Source organism: Podarcis pityusensis (genome assembly GCF_964106645.2).
Source record: "Podarcis pityusensis genome assembly, chromosome: 5".
In the NCBI taxonomy this organism is placed as follows: Eukaryota; Metazoa; Chordata; class Lepidosauria; order Squamata; family Lacertidae; genus Podarcis; species Podarcis pityusensis.
Genome location: NC_138032.1, coordinates 66,961,756 through 66,983,522, shown reverse-complemented (window position 1 = coordinate 66,983,522; position 21,767 = coordinate 66,961,756). Strand labels below are relative to the sequence as shown.

The 21,767-nt window shown below is 40.2% G+C and overlaps 1 protein-coding gene across 4 annotated transcripts in view; it reads right to left on the bottom strand.

Annotated features, from left to right (window-relative positions):
• The window catches only part of PRKG1 (protein kinase cGMP-dependent 1), a 686,067-nt gene that overhangs the window by 10,244 nt on the left and 654,056 nt on the right, over positions 1-21,767 (bottom strand). For all 4 annotated transcript variants that reach the window (XM_081004551.1, XM_081004550.1, XM_081004552.1 and 1 more), the window contains 4 exons: positions 6,241-6,380; positions 4,956-5,045; positions 2,423-2,564; positions 465-628 (listed from right to left, as the gene is read on the bottom strand). In XM_081004551.1, coding sequence (XP_080860677.1) covers positions 465-628; positions 2,423-2,564; positions 4,956-5,045; positions 6,241-6,380 — 536 coding nt within the window. The remainder of the gene's footprint in view (positions 1-464; positions 629-2,422; positions 2,565-4,955; positions 5,046-6,240; positions 6,381-21,767) is intronic.

Sequence of the window (21,767 nt, the reverse complement as noted above, 5' to 3'; positions counted from 1 at the left end):
TTGTTGGGCTCCAACTCCCACAATCCCTGACCATGCTTCTGGAAGGCCACAGGTTAGCCACCCACTGTTAAATCATTCCTGACAGATGCTTATGCTGCCTCTCTTAGAAGTGTAAAAACAGACCTGTTTTACACATGTTTGCTGTACAAAAAACAACAACAAACGGCTGCCAGAAGAACAAGGAATGGAAACCAAAAGATTTAAATTTGTAACTCTGCACCTCAGTTGTGCAACCTTTCCCCTTACCCTTTATTTGCTAGAATGCTGATTGTGAACCAGGGCAAAATAATAATGAGCAGCCTCAACAATAAGTTTTTAGACCTTTTTTTTTGGGGGGGGGAGTGCATAATCATTGCATATGCAAGCTCTGAATCTCTAGTGCTCCTAATGAAAGTGACAAAGGCAGAAATATTCTCTAATTTGCTGATCTATTTTTATCAGTAGCTCCAATTCAATGCCCATACCTGCCAGTCAAGAGTTCATACATTAAGATTCCCAGTGACCAGTAGTCTGCTGAAATGTCGTGACCTTTGTTCAGGATGATCTCTGGGGCTACATATTCTGGAGTTCCACAAAAAGTCCATGTTTTCTTTCCAAATCCTATTTTTTTTGCAAAGCCAAAATCAACCTGTGAAAGAAAGTTCACACACCCATCAAGAAAGAAAAAAAATAAAGAGCAATTATGCAGACACAAAGGCTTGAGGAGATGCTTATGCTTTGCTTAGAATAAACCAGTTCAGAAAGAAATCTTTCATGGGAATATACTCAGAGTGAGAATGTTGATTGCCATATAGGGCTGTCACAGAAAGCAGAAGTACAGAAAGCTACAGTGGTGCCTCGCAAGACAAAATGAATTCGTTCTGCGAGTTTTTTCGTCTTGCGAGTTTTTTCGTCTTGCGAAGCACGGTTTCCCAAAGTCTTCAAAATCACCAAAGTCTTCTAAAACCTCAAAAAAGGCTACCACACCGTGTGCTATGAGTTGCTCCTCGAAGTCACCCTGGGTATTAACGGTTTTAAGAAAAAGGAAACAAACTTCAAGACGTTTTCGTTTTTTTCGTTTTTCGACTTGCGAAGCAAGCCCATAGGGAAATTCGTCTTGCGAAGCAACTCAAAAAACTCTTTCGTCTTGCGAGTTTTTCGTCTTCCGAGGCATTCGTCTTGCGAGGTACCACTGTATGTAGGAACATCTTTCAGACTTAAGATTTGTACAAAAACAAAATAAAAGAGTTCATAACACTTGTTTAAGACTTCAAGTTTTACAGATGGTCAATAATTTGATCTGTCCATCCGTCAGCCATCATAACTGGCTATTTTATGTAGGAGCTAACCATATGCAGGCAACTCCCGTTTTGCTCGCATTCAAAAAGTGTGCAACCATGCATGCATGGGCCATTTCCGAATCAGGAAGAGGGTGGGGTGGGGGCGGGCTTATGCACACTCCACCAACACACGCAATGACCCAAAAGGTAACCCCCACGCAAAGCAGGGGTTGCCTGTAAATAAATAACGTAGAGCAGTGTTAAAAAGGTTCAGCTGTCCCTAGTTTCAAAATGATTCTATTGGGGTTAAGTTACAAGAGAGTAGATTTTGTCTCAACATTAGAATAAGCTTCTTAATGGCACTAATGGCCTAGATGGGTAGTGAGCTCTCTCTCTCACTGGAGGTCTTCAAGCAGAGGCTGAGCAACCATCTGTTAGGAACACTTTAGTTCTGGATTTCTTGCATCAAGCAGGGGTTGGATTAGATGGGCAATGAGCCCCTCCTCCAGCTCTGTGATGCTGTGTGGTTTGTACTTGAACACTTGATGGTTTACAGCATAAAAGGAAAGGCACTCCCATCAGCCTTAACGATTGTCCCATCTGCAGCCATGATGATCTCTTTCAAGAACAGCATGTAATAAGTCAGGCATGTCTGAGGCCTAATTATTTTTTTATCGATAATAGTGTAGCACAGCACACAAAAACTAGGGGATTGAAATAACGGACTATTCGCAGAAATAACAAAGGTATGGTTTGAATAAGAGCAGTTATAGATTCAGTGTTTCTTTGGATGAAATGTTGGGGAAGATGTCAAGCTCTTTATCTAGTAGTGGAATCATGTGGTAAGAACAATAAATTTCCAAGCATAATGCCACAAAGGCTATTTAAAACCAACTGTGAACTTCAACTTCTGCTCGTCTAGGATTCGGAAACAGTGAGATTAATTTGTTTTCATTAGTCCTTTTTACAAACTGATTTGTCCTGGCAGTACAGAGCTGAGTACTGCTGTTCAGCCAGAAGCACTATTTTATGGCTGTTATAAACCCATTGGAGAAGGCATTTTATTATAATGGCGAAGGAGACAGACCCTTAACTACAATGCAGTGAGCATCTCAATGTAATATTTTATTGCTATTTGGAAGAAAAACATCATGAGTACTCACCAGTTTGGCATAACCTCGGTGATCTAAAATGAGGTTTTCTGGCTTGAGGTCCCTATAAATGATTCCTTTGGAATGCAGATAGGCAAAAGCTTCTACCACACATGCAGTATAAAATCTGGTTGTAGAATCTTCAAATGAACCTCTGCAACCAGGGATACGGGGTGTGGGAAGTGAGAGGAGAAAGACTGAGAGATCAACAGTGCTTTACATTTATGCTGCACATGAACCTATTTGTATTTAAAACGTTTCATATACATTGTTTCTGTAACAAACACATCTGTGGGGTTTTTTAAATCTCCATGTTGCAGATAATGAAATACAGTAGCAACTTACCTTAAGGCCACTTGCCAGCATCGGCCCCTTCAGGAGGCAGGGCAGGATATAAATTGACATCATCTCATGACAAAGGTTAAAATTGAACTTAGGGCGCCCTGGTTCATAGCTCAATGTCTTAGCTATTACACAACACCAGCTCCAGTGTACGAATAAGCAGAGAGGCAAAACATACCATTTTAAGGACTCTCTCCTCTGATATAAACTTAAACCAGTCAACTTAGCTCATCTCCTGATGCCCAGTGTTATATCCCCCTACCATCTGACATACAGTGAGACAGGGCTCTCCTAGTGCTACTGATATAGGTGCTGCAGGTGCTGGAGGGTTTGGATGTGAAAAGGAGCAAAGAGGCATCCCTTTCCTTCTATACCTGCTAGTTGAGCAGGTAATGGGTACTGGGGCCTCTTGGGGATTTTGAGGATGAATCTGACCCTGTTAATGGTCCTCGTTATGACACAGTGGATGCTGCAGTATAATCTGACTAGTAATTGGGTTCAGAATAAGCCTAGATATCTCCCAGTTTTGTTTGGATGGAGGAGGGGAAAATTGCTGAGCTTGGCTGCTAAGCTTGGTTACAAGTCATACTAGAGAAGGCTTCACCAATCGCTAATCTCTCACAAACCACCCTAAACACTCATAAGCCACTTCCTTAGAAACCTAAATCCTAGGTGACAAATACCCCCACCACTTACCCTGTAGGGAAGGATCAAAATAGCAGGGACTGGCCAGTTAGAACCACAGAGCATGTCTGATCTGGGATGCAAAGAACCTAGAAGCTCCATTGTTATGAAGGTAGGCATCAGATTAGTTTTGGTCTGCACTATAAGAAAGGTTTGCTTTTGCATGGCTGAAAAGTACTTGGGGGGACATTGCAGTGACTTGTGTAACTACATACAGGGTTTTAAGTGTGGAGTAATTGCTTTGATCTCCACTGGCAGCAGTAAACCTTACAAACCGAGAAAGCATTGTTCAACCATTTTTAGCATGTAATGCATATAAAAACAACCTAAAGGACTTGTGGTGTCAGGAAAGCATATTTCATATATTTAATGACTTGACTGCAGCAGCCCCACTGGCTGCCAGAAAAACACTACTGTGAAACAGCTGTAAGGTTATCATGGAATCATATTTCTTTGCTTGTTTGCTTAGTTGTTGAAGGCTTATGATTTTTTAAAAGCCACAAATATCTTCCTCACATGCTGCACTAAAAATAAAAATAAAAGTATTCCAGTGGGAACAAAGAAAGGTATCGATACCACAATATTCTCACGAGCATACCGCAAGGTTGAAAATAATTGGTATATATTACAGTCAGCTGTCAAACATTGTATTTCAGGAACTGGAAATATTAGATCTTAAATTCTTTAATAATACTCCAAACTGTTTATTAGCAAGCTGTTTGCAGTATACCCCCCACCCCCGTTAATAGAAAAAAAGTCTGCAGGTACAAACTTGTTTTCAACAACTATTCTACTCTTACATTCCCCACAAATACTTTAAAGAGAGCACTTTAAACCCTGGGCTGAAGCTTAGAAAGTGTTTCAAAAATCCAATCATTTACGAGCCATTTAAATATTGTACCAAGCATTTCCTCCCTAATATAAATTCAGCTTCTACCTTGAATTTCAATGTAAGCTGAGTTTCAATCATAGGTTAACATTTCTATTTCTTCCTTATAACTGGTCAGGAAATTACCTTTAAATCTACTGAAACTTTTTCTATTTCCAGAGGTGAATGCTGTTTTGATGCCATAATGTTTCAGTTACTAAGTAATATTAATGGATGGTCTGAGGAAAAGCAAAAGATAAACCCTTTTCAAAGCTAGATGGCAGTATATACCATGACTAGCGGAGAAAAAGAATTACAAGCATTTCAAAGGGTTTTTTTAAATAAGTAAATAAACAAACCCCAGCACCTTGTAATTTGAATGTGTTTGTGTGTGTGGTTTTTGGGTTTTTTTTACTAAAGGCTAGGAATTTACTACTGAAATTTATTTGAAGGACAAAAGAAAGGTAACTTTTGATAAATAATTATTATACCCTTCTTCCCTTTGTTGTGCTATTATGTTAATGAAGCTGGTTACTAACTTTCTCCCTATTATCAGTAGTTTTTTCTCACTAATTCTTAATTCAGAGTGACCATTCAGTATGCTGGAAGAATTTCATTTCCTATCCAAAGGAATGATGCAGTTTCCCTTACCTGTCCCTGAGAATTGTCCAAAGCTCTCCACCTAAACAAGCTTCCATCAACATATATAAATATTTGCTGTCCTTGAACGTCCTGTATAGCCTATTCGAGAGGGAGAAGAAAACTGTAATTTTATGTTGTGAACTGCCCTGAGATCTACAGGTATGGGGGGGGGGCGGTGTTAAACAAATTTAATTAAGAATAATAATACTAATACTAGGATTTGAACATTTTAATCAATATAATCTATGTATTATTATAATCTAGGGGGCAGGAAGGAAGTACTGATCTCCAGAGAGTTTAGGGATGATATTTTTGATACTTTGAAACTATAATGCTATGCCCATTTGCTTGGATGTGACTCACTGAACTCAGTGGGGATCGCTTCTAAGTCAACATGCATATGATTGCACTTAGTCAATAGATGCATCCAGCAACATTGTATAGGGCAACCTATACAGGCGGAGAGGCACCTGGCTGCAGAAGTTAACATTCCAACTCATTGAAAGTGATGGGGACAGCAATGGGGCTTAAAGCTTAGCATGCTTGTCTCTCTCCCCCCCCCCCCATCTTATGTTGAGTCCACTTGGAAGAAAAATGCCTTGTATCTTTACTAATAAAATGCATATATATATTTTCCTGTATTTTGATCTGTTATTTTGGAAGTTTTATATTGCGCTAGGTTTTACCTTCAAATACAGACTGCACTGCAACTCTCACATAAATCGTACATAAAGATAGAATAAAAGATAATTCACACACTATGCACACATGCACAAGCACAGCTTGCTCCACCCCTTCCTCCCTCTTGCTAAGGTTGTCAAAACTGCCAGCGAAGAAGGGATGGAAGGAGTGTTCCCGTCCCCTGTTTGAATGTTCTCCCATGCTTTTGAAGTCTCCTTGAAAGGGTTTGAGATTGGATTATCAAGGTATTGGTATAAATCAAAGCTGTGCGTCACAATTCCTGCATTGCATTTGATGCCTCAGGCCGTTTGAATGTCAGCTGTAATGTTTAGAACACATAAGGAATAATCTATGTTTAATCAAACACTGCAAGTGGGGTTGAAAAGCACCTTCCATCTGCACACATAGGAACACACCCTTATGGTAGGTCAGATCCTTCAAGCTCAGTATCGCCAACACTGCCTGGCATCAGCTCTGCAGGATTTCAGACAGGTCTCTCTAAGCCCTACTTGGAGACAATGGGGTGGGGCCTTCTGCATGCAAAACAAATGCTCTAACGCTGAGATACAACCTTCAACCAGTAAGGATTTATCAAGGGAAACCACAATAGTACCTCACAATAAAATCTGAGTGAGCCCCTTGCATGATCTGCTTCTCTGAGCGGATGTGCTCCTGCTGTCTTGTGTCCACTATGTGGCGTTTCTTTAGTATCTTCATTGCAAACGTTTTTGATTCATCGCTTTTCAACTGGACCTTAAGGGGGGGGGGTGAGAAAATGGCAGATTGGAATCAGGGCACACAATGACTTCTCAAGTAGCTAAAATGCTGAACTTTGAACTACAAGTGAAGATAAAAGTTAATACCGTTGATATATTTTAATATCTGGACCCTATAAAGTTTGTAAAAGTGCAAACACAAAATAGGTGGCCACATATTTATATATATATATATATACACACACACACACACACACACACACACACACACACAAGAATAGTTGGTCTCAAACTGTTGGAAGGACTTGCAAACTTCCCTTTCCAGCATGCTCACCAACTCTGCATCCTTTCTCCTCGCATCATGTATTCTTCAGTTACAGAGCCTTTTGCAATGAACCACATGCTAGCATTGATTTCAATTCAGAAATTCATCAGTTCCAACAAAACAGATGAGCTTCTCTGATATATGTGCACTTCAAACTGATATTAAAAACATGTTTACCAAACAAAAAACAAACCCTATAATCCCTATTATCCACACCAGCTGCAGTTCTCATGTCATCTTCAAGGTCATCACACAGTAATCAGATCAAGAGGCTACCAGAGGATGGGCTCCTGTGGATTTTCTGTGCAGGAATGGCTGCAGCTGGCTGACCAGCCAAAGTGGGCTAGACACACTTCAAGCAACTGAGGTCACCCAGTCCACAGCTGGGCCTAGAAATACCTCCAAGTGTAACCCCTTCTAGAGTATGTCATCTGCCTGATACCTGGAGCTGAGAACCACAAACCCACACCTGTATCTTGTCAGGATCCAGTTTATTAGCCCTTATCCTGCTCACTTGATTCAGATGGCTAGAAGTAGATACTGATGGCACCACACTCTGAATCCCCTGATTACCACTCCCACTGGCTTGAGGTATTCCACAGCTTAATTGCCATTGAGCAGAGCAAAAGTCACCCAATGCCACCTTCCGGAAGTAACCCTGCAGTTAGGAATAGAGCCACCATATCACCATGCCTCCACCCTGCAGAGCCCATCTAGTAACATACAGTGGTCAATTGAACTGAACACTACCGAGAGATCTGGGAGAATCAACAGTCACACTCTCCTTGTCTATCTCCAAAAGAATGCCTAAAGCTGTCTAGCCATCTCTCTCTTGATCACCTTGCCCAGGTCACAAATGGTCAGGCCCACTAATTATAATATGATTGCCAGAGTGCATACAAACACAACTTTAAACAGGCCCCAATTACTACATTTCCCCCTCCATTGGGGCAAAACCACATTTGCAATCCATTAAACAGACATACTTTGGAGAAATTTGCTTATTCAGTTCTCTAACATTTGCTTTCTCACATACTTCTGGTGGCTGTCCCCTTTTAAAAAACAAACAAAAAACACCCCCCCAAAAAACACCATTACTCATTTTAGATGTTTGTTCATCATGTTAGTTTTTTAAGAAGAAGAAGAAGAAGAAGAAGAAGAAGAAGAAGAAGAAGAAGAATGAAAAAGTTGAAAATTGCTCCATGGATTAAGTGGGCAATGGCGGCAATGAAAGGTAGATTTGTGATGAGGCAGTTACCATCCAATCACCTTTCTGTACAACCTCTTTCTATTAACTGGAGGAACACATTTTCTTAAAATTGATCCTGGAAAGGAAACTGTTCACCTGAACACAATTCAGCGCATACATTTCCAGAGCAACTTCACTCCTCAAGTAATATCCATTGGCATGCAGCTCCAGACCAAAAGCTGATTTGTTTAACAACCCTGTGCTCTGGGATGACTTGATATCACCAGTCTGCAGTGGATGAGGAAAACACTCTTTCATTCTCAATTTCTTTACAGTCACCAAAAAAGAGACAATTTGATCGCTTAAAAAGGCTTTCTGCCTGGATTCTTCTTTTGAATTCAGTTGACATTTTCTCCAATAGGAGTAAACTTGAGCAATTCAGCAGTTTGGTTTTAAGAGCTAGGATGAGATACATGTGGAAATGGCTCACATGTATGGTTGGTTGGTGTGTGAGAGAGAGAGGGGGGGGAGGGGGGCTTTATTCTACAATAGACCAATTAAGGCCACCAGAAGTATCCTACAACCAATGGCTTCACAGCTAAACTAAAAATCCTAAAAAGAAAAGAAAAATGGCAGGTCATCTATAATTCAGGTGTAATAGACATTAACTTTTAAGAAGTTTCCAATTTATTTCAGTGGGAGAGTTAAACCAAAGTGTTTTTAAGAGGCTTCTAAGTGAACCTCTTTTCAACATTTGAAAAGCACATAAGCTAGGAATGAAATACCTGTGGGGTTCCTGGGGCCTTCCTCAACATTAAAATGAGCTGGATAGCTCATGCAGAGAGCTATATGTACTATGGAGCTGCTGGATTGAAGTGGTAGTTTCAGAAGTTGTCTTGGGACAGAAAAAGTTTGTATGAATTGAATGTAATGAAGATGCTTACGAACCAATCCCATTGTTCTTAAAAAGTTCCACCTGTGTTTGTCCTATGGCATGAGAAGGCTTAACATCACAGCTGAACATTCAACAGCAGTTCAGAGCTGGCAGAGTGAGGGATAGCAGAATTAGGACACATTCCTAGACAGAGCTCTTCCATGCCCTCCTTTCTGCTTGAGGAAAGAGGCTACTGGGTCATTCCCCAATTGACTTGATTCTTCACCATAATACAACTGGCAAATTATTGCTCTGAAAACCATTCAGACAACTACAAAAATTCATTATAATCCAGAGTAAACGAAGTACAGATGGACTGTGAGGGATGCTTATATGGGGTACCAAAATACACACAGCCTGATAAAAACAAACACAATTCAAATTAGGTGGGTGATGCTTATTTTTTTTAAAAAAATAATGTTTTTATAGGGGTTGTCAGTGATTTTCTGTTTATGTATTGGTTGGTTGTCGCAGAACTATTCAGCTATAAAAATAAATGACAAAAGAAAACAAATCCTATTTGTAATGCCTGCATTACTAGCCTGGATGGCGTACTTGCTTTTGTTTGAAATTATTCATGTTGGCAGCTGTTTTCTTTTTATTGAATGCATAATTTTGAGAGGAGTCTGGGCAATTTGGCAATGCTAAATGGATTGTGCAGTAAATACAGTACTAATTTTTAAAGCTTTGTATACATAACACACAAAATAGAGGATAAATGCAAAACTTCCAACAGTGGGAAGTTGAAGGAAAACATTTTCCTTCCAGCTGACCAACAAAACTACACATTATTACATCAATTGCAGTCATAAATGTAAGCGCTGCATGAATGAGTCTAACCTTGTGAAAAGCAGAACGGTTCTTCCTTGCAATAGGGTAGGAATGTCAGTCTAGGAATATTGGTAGAGCACAGTAAGCTGCCTTATATTGAATAAGACCTCTGGACCATCTAGCTCCATATTGTCTAGACTCTAGAGTCTCTAGACTTACTGGCAGTGGCTCTCTAGTGTATCAGGCAGGGGACAATCCCATCCCTGTCTGTAGATGCTGGGGATTTAACCTCTGCATGCAAACATTTGCTCTGCAACTGAGCTATGACCCTTTTCCCATGCTTAGTTCCATGATGGATTGAAACTGATAGCCAAAAATGGAAAAGCTCAAACACCAGAAATGAAATAATACTGAAACTCCAAAGCCATGATCCATCCTAATGTTTGTGCAACAGCCAAAGGTGTGCACACATAGCCTGGTCAGTGAAAGAAGCTTGGATCCCACTGTTTGACAGGAAAGAGAAGCTGGGGCAGAGCTGCATCCAGTGCTCTGTTCTTCCAGATTTCCTGGGATTCCAGCTCTTTGTTTATTGGCCTCTGTATGTAGCATCTTGGTTGCTAGATTGGAGTGGGGAATTCTGTATTCAGCATTCATTTACACACATGAGTCTCCTCTAGGAACCTGACTTCTAGCTGGATCCAGATGGAAGAATTTCAGAATTTCAGAAAAATATATTGCCTCTTATTCCATAGGATCCATTTTCCTTTTACAAAAGGCAACAACACAGTTGCTCCAACAGCTGTGGTAATAGTTTAAGCACACCAGGCTTTTGAAACAAGTAAGAAATGAACCCCGTTCAACTGGCTTTTCTGAAACAAAGCAGTTTTTTTCTTCAAACAGGCAGGAACCTTTGCAGAAAGTGGATCCCTGGCAAGCAATGTGCAGAAAATCTAAGTAATCTGAAGGAGTGCTATCTATCTTAAGTTTCCTGATATCATTAGAATTCATCAATCTTAAATAAACTGTGTCATACATAAGTCAAGAACTTCTGTCGCTTTTTCTAGGGGCAAAGAGTAAAAGTGATTGATGTCTCCGACAAACATCCACACGCTGTCTGTGTCTAGGGTCATTATAGGTGGAACTTCTTGTGTAGACTCAATAAAGCAATGATTTTATGAACATTTTGTCTGCAGGGGGGAAAATGGAAAGTTCACAAGCAAAGGTTTTTTTTCCTTCAAATATACATTTAAAAACTCTCAAATTCTTCATTGTAACATTCCAAATTCTGTGATAGTGGGCCCAAATCCTGCAGCTGGATAATCTTTTAAGGCTTTACAGAATGTGCTTATTTTGCAGTTTATTTCGAAGGCTTTCCGCACCCCCAGCAGAATTTATAAGTTTTGGGATTCACATCTCCTTTTGGGAACAAGGCAGGTATAAGCTATTATTATTATTATTATTATTATTACCCCAATCCTTTCGGAGCTAAGTTCTTAAATTGCTGGCTGCTGCTATTACTTATTTGCTCTTATATGATATTTTAGGTTTTTTATAATGTTTCACAATGTTTTCCTTGTTTTGATGAAAACAATATTTGTGGAGTATTTCTACTTAGGGTAGAAAAGTGATATGTAAATAATAACAATAATAATAATAAAATGAGATCTCCATGTTTTCTATCTGGAACTGTGCAGGATAAACTGTAACCACATTACTGTGGAACTCAGTATTGCAAAACCTATTCCCATACTCACAAGTGCATGAATAGTTGAAGAGCTTCCTATGTATATTAAGTAAAGGCTGTGAAAAAGCATATGTGAAGCTTTATGTGTATGCTATAATACTGTCTCATTTATTTCACAACTCATAATGCTAAACATCCAGAACTGGCCTCAATTCATGCCTTTGTGCATCTTTCTATTTGCATATTCTGCACCCTGTTTAGGAGACATTTTACAGTTTCTGCTAAATATCTTTTTGTTTGGACATAAGGTCTATTTCTGCAGGGCATTAACTGAATAACAAAATGCAAAGAAACAACCATACTTGATATGATCTGGACTGCTCATAGCATGGGTCTGTGCACGTCCTCTTTATGGATTCTCGTAAATGAATGCTCTCTCATGCATAATGAAACACTAAAAGTAACCTTGGTGCTTGAATCCCACACTGATATTTGCAGCATAACTGTACATGAGGCACACAAATAGAACTGAGGGTCTCTGTCTCTCTCTTTGGAGGGAGGGGGAAATGGTCTGCAGACTAATGACATGAGCAAAACGAATCCTTGGTTAAAAATAAATTAGCCAGCACAAGCTGAAACATGAGAAAAGCTGTGTCCTTTTTATTTTCTGAAATGCCTTGCTTCATCAAACACCATCATGCCTAAAATGCTGCATGGATAATTAACTAAACCACAGAACCTTATTTAGTCAATGCATGTGGTCAGTACAGTGTATTCCTGCTCAGGATGCTATGTTCATGGTGACAAGATCAGCTGAATTTTGTGTGTTATGGCATCTGTGCAAAAGTTATGTGGATTGTCTCATTGCCCATTTGGAAAACAAAAACAGCCAACCACATTTTAGTGGACATTGTAACTGGTCCTGATACATATAGAGAGCAGGCCAAGATGTAACATTGGTTCCCTGCTAATTACAGTGGAAAATTGAGAGCCAGCTTCATGAACGTGCACTTCCTCCTTGTAGCCCAGGGATGGGGAACCCAACCTTTTCAAAGTACTTGAACTGCTTAACACTGTAGTGAAGGACTGCCCTGGAGAGCAAAGAAGCTGTAGCATCTCCAGATGTTGTGGGCTACAGTTCCCATTATTCCTGACTGATGGCTCCACTTGCTAGGGCTGATCTGATGGAGCTTGAGTTCAACAGCATCCTGAGTGCCATGGGTTATTCATTCCTGCTACAGGTTTTTTCCTTCCTGGAGCAAACTCCTTCACTACAAGTTACAGTTAAGCAGTTCAGTGCTTCTGAACTTCGCTTAGGTGAAGTCCTGGTCTCCCAAGATAGGAAGATACCAACAAAAGAAACATTATGGGGGAGTAGGATCTGACGGAATGTTGATGCTCTGAACCTCCCACATTATGCTTAGCCTATATGAATACAAACCTGTGTGAATAAAATCATCAGGCTCAAGTAATCCTCATTCCAAGGAAACCAAACTCAAGGTACGGCTGGACCTCTGAAACTACTCACGTATCCATGATTGGGATGTGCAGAACAACATTATGCATTCTTAACACCCTGTACGTGCTGCTTGCTGCAAATACAAAGTGCAAGAAAGATGTTGATCAGCCTCCAGACTGATTTACACCCATTTTTAGGAAACTGGATTGAAGCTAATTTTGAATATTTCGCCTTTATGTATATGGGAAAGATTTGGCCTGCCTAACCTTACAAACTTCAATTCTAAGAGGTTATATAAATTTCTGGCCCATCTCCATGACAACAGGAAATTAGCTCTCCTCTCCCCCAAATATCTTAAATAAGTTAAGTAATTGGACAGCTTTGTCCATTTCCTTTTTTTTCTTCAGATGCTCAGCTGACCTACTAATCAACCTTATTGCCAGACAAAGTGAATGAGGTCACCATGCTTTGAGCACCTCTATTTTTTCTCTGTCTCACAAGTTATGCATCTTATAGATTCAGAAACCACTGTTTAAAATAGATTTGACAAGCTTAACTGTGGTTTGGAAGGAAGGAGCATGGGGGAGTGAATTGTCTGGGAGTGCAGAGCAGGAGGGAATCACATTGTAGACAGGAAACCTAAGGCATTAGGGAGGCTGCATCCCTTCGTGTTCTATGAAGAAAAACATGGCAAAGGAAAGACCAGCTTAGCCCTATCCTTTGGCCAGAGAAGGAGAAGTTGCAGAGGATTTGCTTCTCCCCTCCTTCCCTACCAGAAAGAACACTGGGACTGCAGAGTAAGAGGGAAAACCTTTCCTGGTTCTATCATTGCCCAGGGAACTAAAAGCTACTGGATTTAAGGCATATGCATGAGCCGGAGTGTCTGTGTTTGCACTACTGCAACAGTGGGAAAATTTTGACTGAAAGGAGGGCTATAGATTTAAAAAATAAATAAATAATAGTGTTGTACAACAATGACTAAACAGACTAGTGAATATCCTTGAGGGGAGGGGGAGAATCATGATTAAAACTATCTGTGTGTTTTTCTGTTGAAGTTAGGAGTCTCACTTCTGGGAGATTCAGGTTTCATTTGGAGAACTGGTTTCAGTTTAACCTCTCTGCCATGGGTAATTTTGATCCTCTTTTTTGTTGTCATGGAGAATATGTGCTGGAGCATAATGGAGGCAGGTGATAGCCTTGCTAAGTCCTAGATATAGCCTTGGACATGGACTCAGGTCTCTTAAGAATACTGTAACTGCGTAAGTATACAGCTCCTAAGTTGTGCAACTCCCCACAGAGGTTCATCTGGCAACTTCAGCCAGATGAACCTCTGGCTTCCAGCAAATGCTGAGGACATGCCTCTTTACCCTGGCTTTTGACATTTGAGATGCATATTTTAAGATCAATCTTATTTCCATGACTGGAAGTTGTTCTGCAACTGTTTTAAATATTGTGTTCTAATGTTGTAATCTGCCCTGGGACCTTAGGGTGAATGGCAGAAATAACAACAACAACAATATACCCTACCCCCATGAGGTAAAGATATACTATGCTATTTGTTTTAAACCCTCTGCATCTAACCCACTTGTCAACTTACAGAGTGGAAGAGTAGATTGGGATCAAGACATGCACAGAAGCAATTGCATGAGCACGTACTCAGCTGAGGAAAATCTCAACCCACATGTATTCAACCAATATCTCCACGTTAAAAATCCTGCGTATGACGGGTCTCTATGAATTATATGAAAAATCCAACAACTATGATACAGACCAGTCAGGCCTATTCCATGCAGACATCACATCATGTTCTAAAACTGATTCAGGAATAGATGAAGTACTGCCAATTTGTAAAGTCTGCCCTTTCATATCTGATCACTCTTCCACATGAACAATGCTCAGTTCTTAAAGTTCCCATAAGTGCAGTACATATTCATTGAGATATCTTAGAAACAAGGAGTAAGTTTTTTAAAAAACAACATTAAATTAAACAACATCCCACCATAATTCACTTCAGAATACAATAACACACAACTATACAATATATACATCATCAATCATTACTGTTATCTATTACTAATCTACAGAACAGAAAGAAAAAAGAAAAGAAAGAGAATTAAGAGAAAATAAAGTTGACTTCCGATTACACCCATTGTACTATCACTTAATTTGATTGTTTTACACACAACATCATGGTATTATTTTGTTTTCCTAATTCTTATCCAAAGTACATGATTATTTATCACATTCGTCTTACAATGAATAACTTGGAGCTTTAGACTTGTAGTCAGGCTCTAATTTTATTTTTCAACTAATTTTGTACCTGATTAAATTTGCTGAACACTGCACATAAGATCACTTGGGTCAGGAGGTGCTAAAATTAGGCAGAATATTCTCCCACGCTGTTCTTGAAGTTCCCATTTCATTTTCTTGACATGTGTATGGTTCACTCAGCTTCATATAAAATGTTTCCCTGTAGCAGTTGGTCCTAGGTTCTGGAGCCAAGTGAGGATTCCCAGGTAAGATCCTCCCTCTATTGTGTGGGCAGGTAATCCCTCCCCTACCTGGCCTGGTCTCCTCGGCAACGCTTCCCCCAGGTGGGATTGGACAACTGACTGAGGTAGGCAGAGACCTCCAGGTATCCCACCTGAGGGAAGGCAAACCAAGCCTATGCTGTTGGAGCCGCTCCAGATCTAGGGGCTGCGCGCGTCCACGCAAAGGGCGCCCCCCCCATTTTAAGCGGGGAGTGGTCATTGCTACACTAATTGCATACAGGGTTGACATTTTTCTTGTATCATTTCAAACAATGATAGATATATTTTGATCTTTTTCTTTTTTATATCAACTGTTAAATAAATGTTCATTTTGCTGGAGAGTTAACAAATGACGGAAGCAAAGTAACAAACAAAACCACCCCGTTGAAAAGCTTCATGGTGTTTTACAGGTTTTGGAGTAAGGAATTCCTGAGCACACTTGTGAATAATTAAGAGTTGCATGTCTTGCCTTATTTTCTCTGCTTCAAATACTTGCTTGGGTTTGCTCTTTAAACTCTATTGTATAACTGAATCTCATCCATTGATTAAGTTAGTAAAAAGCTTAAAAAGATAAATGAAGGCCACAATCCAATGAAGGTTACACAATTTAAGTTAGAAATTGTCTCAAGGGGAGAATTAATGGAACTGAAAAGTGCTTAACTTTTTCCAAAATGTAGCCCAAATAAATAAATAGATAAATAAGCAGACCAGGAAGCACAAAACACTGTAATTATCTTAGAGAGGGAAGAAAGGGACATATCAAAGCAAAGGATACTCTGAATGCTCACAATCTTTTAGAATTCTGCTATTCATTTCATCAATGTAACCTTTGAATATTGATTAGATGAAGAAATTGCAATCACCTAATTCACAATTATTTGTCTCCACAGGATGTAAGTTAATGATCTAGGCCGTCTGGTGTATGAACTTACATTGTTTCATGAGCTTATGCTCCATAGTATGGTTGCATGCATTTCTTTTTTTTTGAATGACTCTATTCACTCTGAGAACATTTAGAGTGGTCAAGAGTGATTACTGCTCTGCAGAATGGCACAGTTTTTATAGGATACAGCATCCTAACCAATGTAAACCACCTGCCCTGGTATGTGCTGTGTTGGGAGAGTTAAGCGGGCCCCCACTTCCTCAAACCCTCCTTTAAATTAATGGATCCACAAAGTGTATGTGTACTTCTGACAGGCCACGTGTAGAGGTCTTCATTTGTAAAGATAAAGTGATGCCTAGGCACCACTTGACAAGTATTAATTCATTGGAGGATAGGCACAAGAGCATACTTTCCTTCAGTCCTGAGTCCAACCAACTCTCTGCAAATGCATTTATGGGAATAGGGAAAGAAGCATTCTCAAGGATGGATGGCGGCTAACAGATTGAGGTTGAATCCTGACAGGACAGAAGTACTGTTTGGGGGTCAGGGGGTGGGCAGGTGTGGGGGACTCCCTGGCCCTGAATGGGATAACTGTGCCCCTGAAGGACCAGATGCGCAGCCTGGGAGTCATTTTGGACTCACAGCTGTCCATGGAGGCGCAGGTCAATTCTGTGTCCAGGGCAGCTATCTGCCAGCTCCATCCGGTATGCAGGCTGAGACCCTACCTGCTCGCAGACTGTCTCGCCAGAGTGGTTATCTCCTGCTTGGACTATTGCAATGAGCTCTACGTGGGGCTACTTTTGAAGGTGACTCAGAAACTGCAATTAATCCAGAATGTGGCAGCTAGACTAGTGACTGGGAGTGGCCGCCAGGACCATATAACACTGGTCCTGAGAGACCTGCATTGGCTCCCAGTACGTTTCCAAGCACAATTCAAAGCATTGGTACTGACCTTTAAAGCCTCAGTCCTGTATACCTGAAGGAGCGCCTCCATCCCCATCATTCAGCCGGACGCTGAGGTCCAGTGCCAAGGGCCTTCTGGCGGTTCTCTCACTGTGAGAAGCAAAGTTACAGGGAACCAGGCAGAGGGCCTTCTCGGTAGTGGTGCCTGCCCTGTTGAACGCCCTCCCATCAGATGTTAAGGAAACAAGCAACTATCCTACTTTTAAAAGACATCTGAAGGCAGCAGCACTGTTTAGGGAAGTTTTTAATGTTTAATGCTGTATTGTGTTTTTAATATTCAATTGGGAGCCGCCCAGAGTGGCTGGGGAAACTCAGCCAGATGGGTGGGGTATAAATAATATTTTTATAATATAAGGATATCTCATTGGAGCATGGGATAAACCTGCACCATAAAACAAAAAGCAAGACTGCCTCTATCCACTCTAGACAGTCCTGTCCTGTGACTCATTTCTTGGCCATACTGGTGTGACAAAAAGATGGAATCCAGGAACTGAATCTCTCTCTCACACACATTTTTAACTATAGGTGTTGTTGTTGTTATAATGGGTGATAAGAGGTATTATATATTGCAAGGTCTTCTTGAGTGGGTAGTGCAGTCCACAGACACAAGCAGTTAGAAAAAAGCTCCTCTATCATAATTTTGTGCATGTATATGTGTGGAGAAGGGGGTGGGGAAGAGATATTATTTGAACTTGAAGCACCAGTGACATTGTAAAAAAGATACTCCACTGATTTTAAGGGAAAGGAGAAGGTGGTTTTCAAAAGCATGTAAAGCAACCACTATGAGTTGTGACTGAAAAGCCATAGGAAGTCAGTGCACATTCTTGGCACTATTTTGGGCACACACAAAATAAGCTGATGGATAAAGTATATCTTAATAAGCACATGCTAATTTACACAAGGCATATGAGTAGATATTTTAAAGCAGGCATAGGCAAACTCAGCCCTCCAGATGTTTTGGGACTACAACTCACATAATCCCTAGCTAATAGGACCAGTGGTCAGGGATGATGGGAGTTGTAGACCCAAAACATCTGGTGGGCCGAGTTTGCCTATGCCTGTTTTAAAGCATGGGAAGAAATGATATACTGAAGTGGAATCTTGGGCTTTGTACCAATGTACTGACAAGATCTGTACACAGCAAGTCAATAACAGAACCTCTCTGATAGCAATATGTTATGCTTAAATGATAGGTATTGCAGCAGACAGCCACTATATAATGGACCCACGAGAACAGTGGTAAACGGAAAGCATTTCCAAATCAATAGTTCTGACTGACAGGGCTTGGGGAACAGACTATAATTTCTGCCAAAGTGTCCAAAAGTTTCAGATATGTTTTGTATTCACTGATTATTCTTTTTTGTCTTTCTATAAATATTCTCAACTTTAAAAGTGTTCCCGGCCATATACTCAAACAATTTTATCCCACCTTTCCACAATTATACACCCAAGTTTTGCGAACAATACAAAATAACAATTACAACATAATAAAAGTTAAAAAAATAAAACTATAAAAACATATAACGCAAGCCACTAAAAAGCAGTAGTCAACTTCAGTAATAAGGTTCTTCTGTTTAGCTTCAAGAGTCCACAAGGATGATGGTGATCTTAATAGTACATCAATGCATGGGGGAGCAGTATATGCACTCCCTTTTTTTCTGGATATACACTCTAGGACAGGCATGGCCAAACTTGGCCCTCCAGATGTTTTGGGACTACAATTCCCACCACCCCTGACCACTGGTCCTGTTAGCTAGGGATGATGCGAGCTGTAGTCCCAAAACATCTGGAGGGCCAAGTTTGGCCATGCCTGCTCTAGGATCACCATTATTTTTATAAATTTGTATTTTTGTTAGCAGCCTTGGATGCTTAATTGTGGAAATGCAGGACAACAACAACAAATAATAATAATTATTAGTTCTTGGTCAGGTCCCCATTGGAAGCCAGAGAGATCATACTGTCTTGCTTTCAACACCCTACATTCATTATCAATAGGAGATTGAGCCCCCTGCAGCCAACTCAAAAACTTGGATTATACATCGAAATAAGCCTAGATCCAGTTGCTGGGAGGATTCTTTTCCAGGAGCAACAACAAAATAACTTTCCCACAGCTTTCAAAACTTTGGCACATGTCAGTGAACCTCATGCATCAAGAGCAAATGACAATTAGCATCAACTTGATCCTTTGGATAATATTTTATATTAGGCTCTCATGACTGCTACTTCCCTGCTACCATCAAAATCTCCCTCCAAATGTGTGCTCATATGGAAGGATCTTGGCAGTGTGATGCCTCAATGGAAACCCACTGCTAGTGTGTCTTTCATGTAGTTTAACTAAAGGCTTATGCCAGACACAGTTAGTGAAATGTGGGTTTCAATATTTACTCATGCAAGGCAAGTTGACAATGCTTTTAGAGAATAAAGTAATACATAATTGCATCTAATTTTTATTTACATTTTTTTCCTGGTTTTTACAAGGACAAAAAAAGGTGGAATACCTGAATGATAAGGCCTGACCAGCACCCTTTAGGAATAAAGTGTGTAGTTTAGAATACGCCCTAAAGTTCTCTGGAGAAGACAGGATTCACTGTGGGTAGGGAGTTTGGAAGCCACTATGCAGAAAATATTAAGTTGCATTCATAATTGTTGATAGCTACCAGGCCCCGTTGGGACTAAAACCAGGTATTCTTGGTTTCCTATTTTTGGCTACTCCATGTAATGAGCCACCATGGCTGAAGCTGAGAGAATCTTCTTAGGCAGTGAACTGTTGGACTTCCCATGCTCTGATTTGCTCCCCACCCACCCATGCTGGCCATTGGTTCTTGCAAGACAGGACAAAGTATAAAATCTTCCTATCTGGACTCTGACGTGTTCTTCAGCTTTGCCTCCTGGATTTGGCCCTCATCCTTGACTCAACTCTTAGTTCCCAGCACCTGGCTTTCCTCTGACAGCAGCCGACAACTGTCTTCAATGTATAAGCAGGGTCTTATCCAGTTAGGAGATTTGTTCATTTCCTGTCTTTCATTGAAGTAGTTGCTGCTAAAGGCTAGATTTTAGTTTTTTGCATTACAGCCTATGTACTTTACAGAAGAGATGTTCCGTATGGCGCAATGTATGAGGTCTTACAGTCAGGCATAAAAAAAGTCAGCGTGTGGAAACACCCTCCCAGAGGGAAGGTAATGTGTAGCTCATCTCTTAGTCAAAAGACAAGAATGACTTTGTTTATTTCTGTGGTGCTATAGCTGTTAAAACAGGATGTCTGGCTATCTTATATTGCTTCCTTTTATTTCATCTTAGGCAGAAACATGAGCTGGACATTTCTTGGAATAGCCTCTACTTACTTGGCAGACTCAGTGGAGATTTATGATGGTGGCTGTTAGGAGGTCACTAAGTCTGATAAATGTGTAGATCAGGCATAGGCAAACTTGGCTCTCCAGATGTTTTGAGACTACAATTTTCCCATTATCCCTGACCACTGGTCCTGTTAGCTAGGGATGATGGGAGTTGTAGTCCTGAAACATCTGGAGGGCCAAGTTTGCCTATGCCTGGTGTAGATTGTGGGCATCTTAAACTGTTATTTTTATGCACATCCTTTATTTATTTATTTATTTATTTATTTACAAAAACAGACTAAGGGGGCAAAAGGTGTAGGTTATTTTCTATGGTTCTTTGATAGGAATGAATACTGAGGGGCCAGAGTTACAAACCCTGCAGTCCTTTGTATGATTACTTAACCCATATTTCAAAAACCTGATTTCTAAAGGCTATTCTGTTTGAATTATCAGTATTAATACTGGCATTTATTTATTTATATTCCACTGGATGCCAAAATAGGCTTCTAAGCGCTTTGCAAATTTCATTATGTTCTTAGTGGATGTGTGGAGATAGATTTGTAATTACTCTCACTAAAAACCCAACTCTGTAAGCCGTTTATACTGTTTGCTTGAAAATAGAACAAATCTCTTCCTGTCTCTTTCTGCAAGATCCTTATGGACACCACCAGCCATTTGAGGTGAAGAACAGGACTAAAATAGTACCTACTGAGAGATAGAGTAATATGAGACTAAGGCCAGATTTCTTAAAACAAAAAACCACCCAGGGAACTCCATGAATTCCATGAATACAAGTCTTCTGGAAATGTCCATTAACTTATAAAGACAACCAAATTATATAGGAGGGACCCCATTACTGCATATGATAGCTCACACTTTTCACTGCATTAAGTTTTATGATGTGGCTTACTATGATGTGGCCTTTTATGCTGAGGAAAACTCCAAATTTCCTAAATGTCATTCCAATCTTCCTTGAATTGATAATTATTTAAATGTCTGTCTCGTTTAATGGACATGTACCTGCATCTAAATTGGTCCAGGGAACACATTCTTAAAACAACTGGCACTCACAAATGTGTCTGGAGCACTATCCATGTACTTATAACAAGCCACATCTGAACATTAAACTGTAGGCCAGTGCATTCTTGACAGCCCACCAGACAGTACTAGCTCTGAATCACAGACATTCCGGTTTTCAATCTTACCACTGATTACATGATAGCAAAGTTACACCTTGGTGATGGGAGAATTCCCACCACAAAAGTCAAGTTAGTGCTATAAACAGCATTTAAGCAATGTGTTGCTGTTTTTTACTTAATTTTTTTTCCAGAGAAATAAAAAATACAGCTCTAA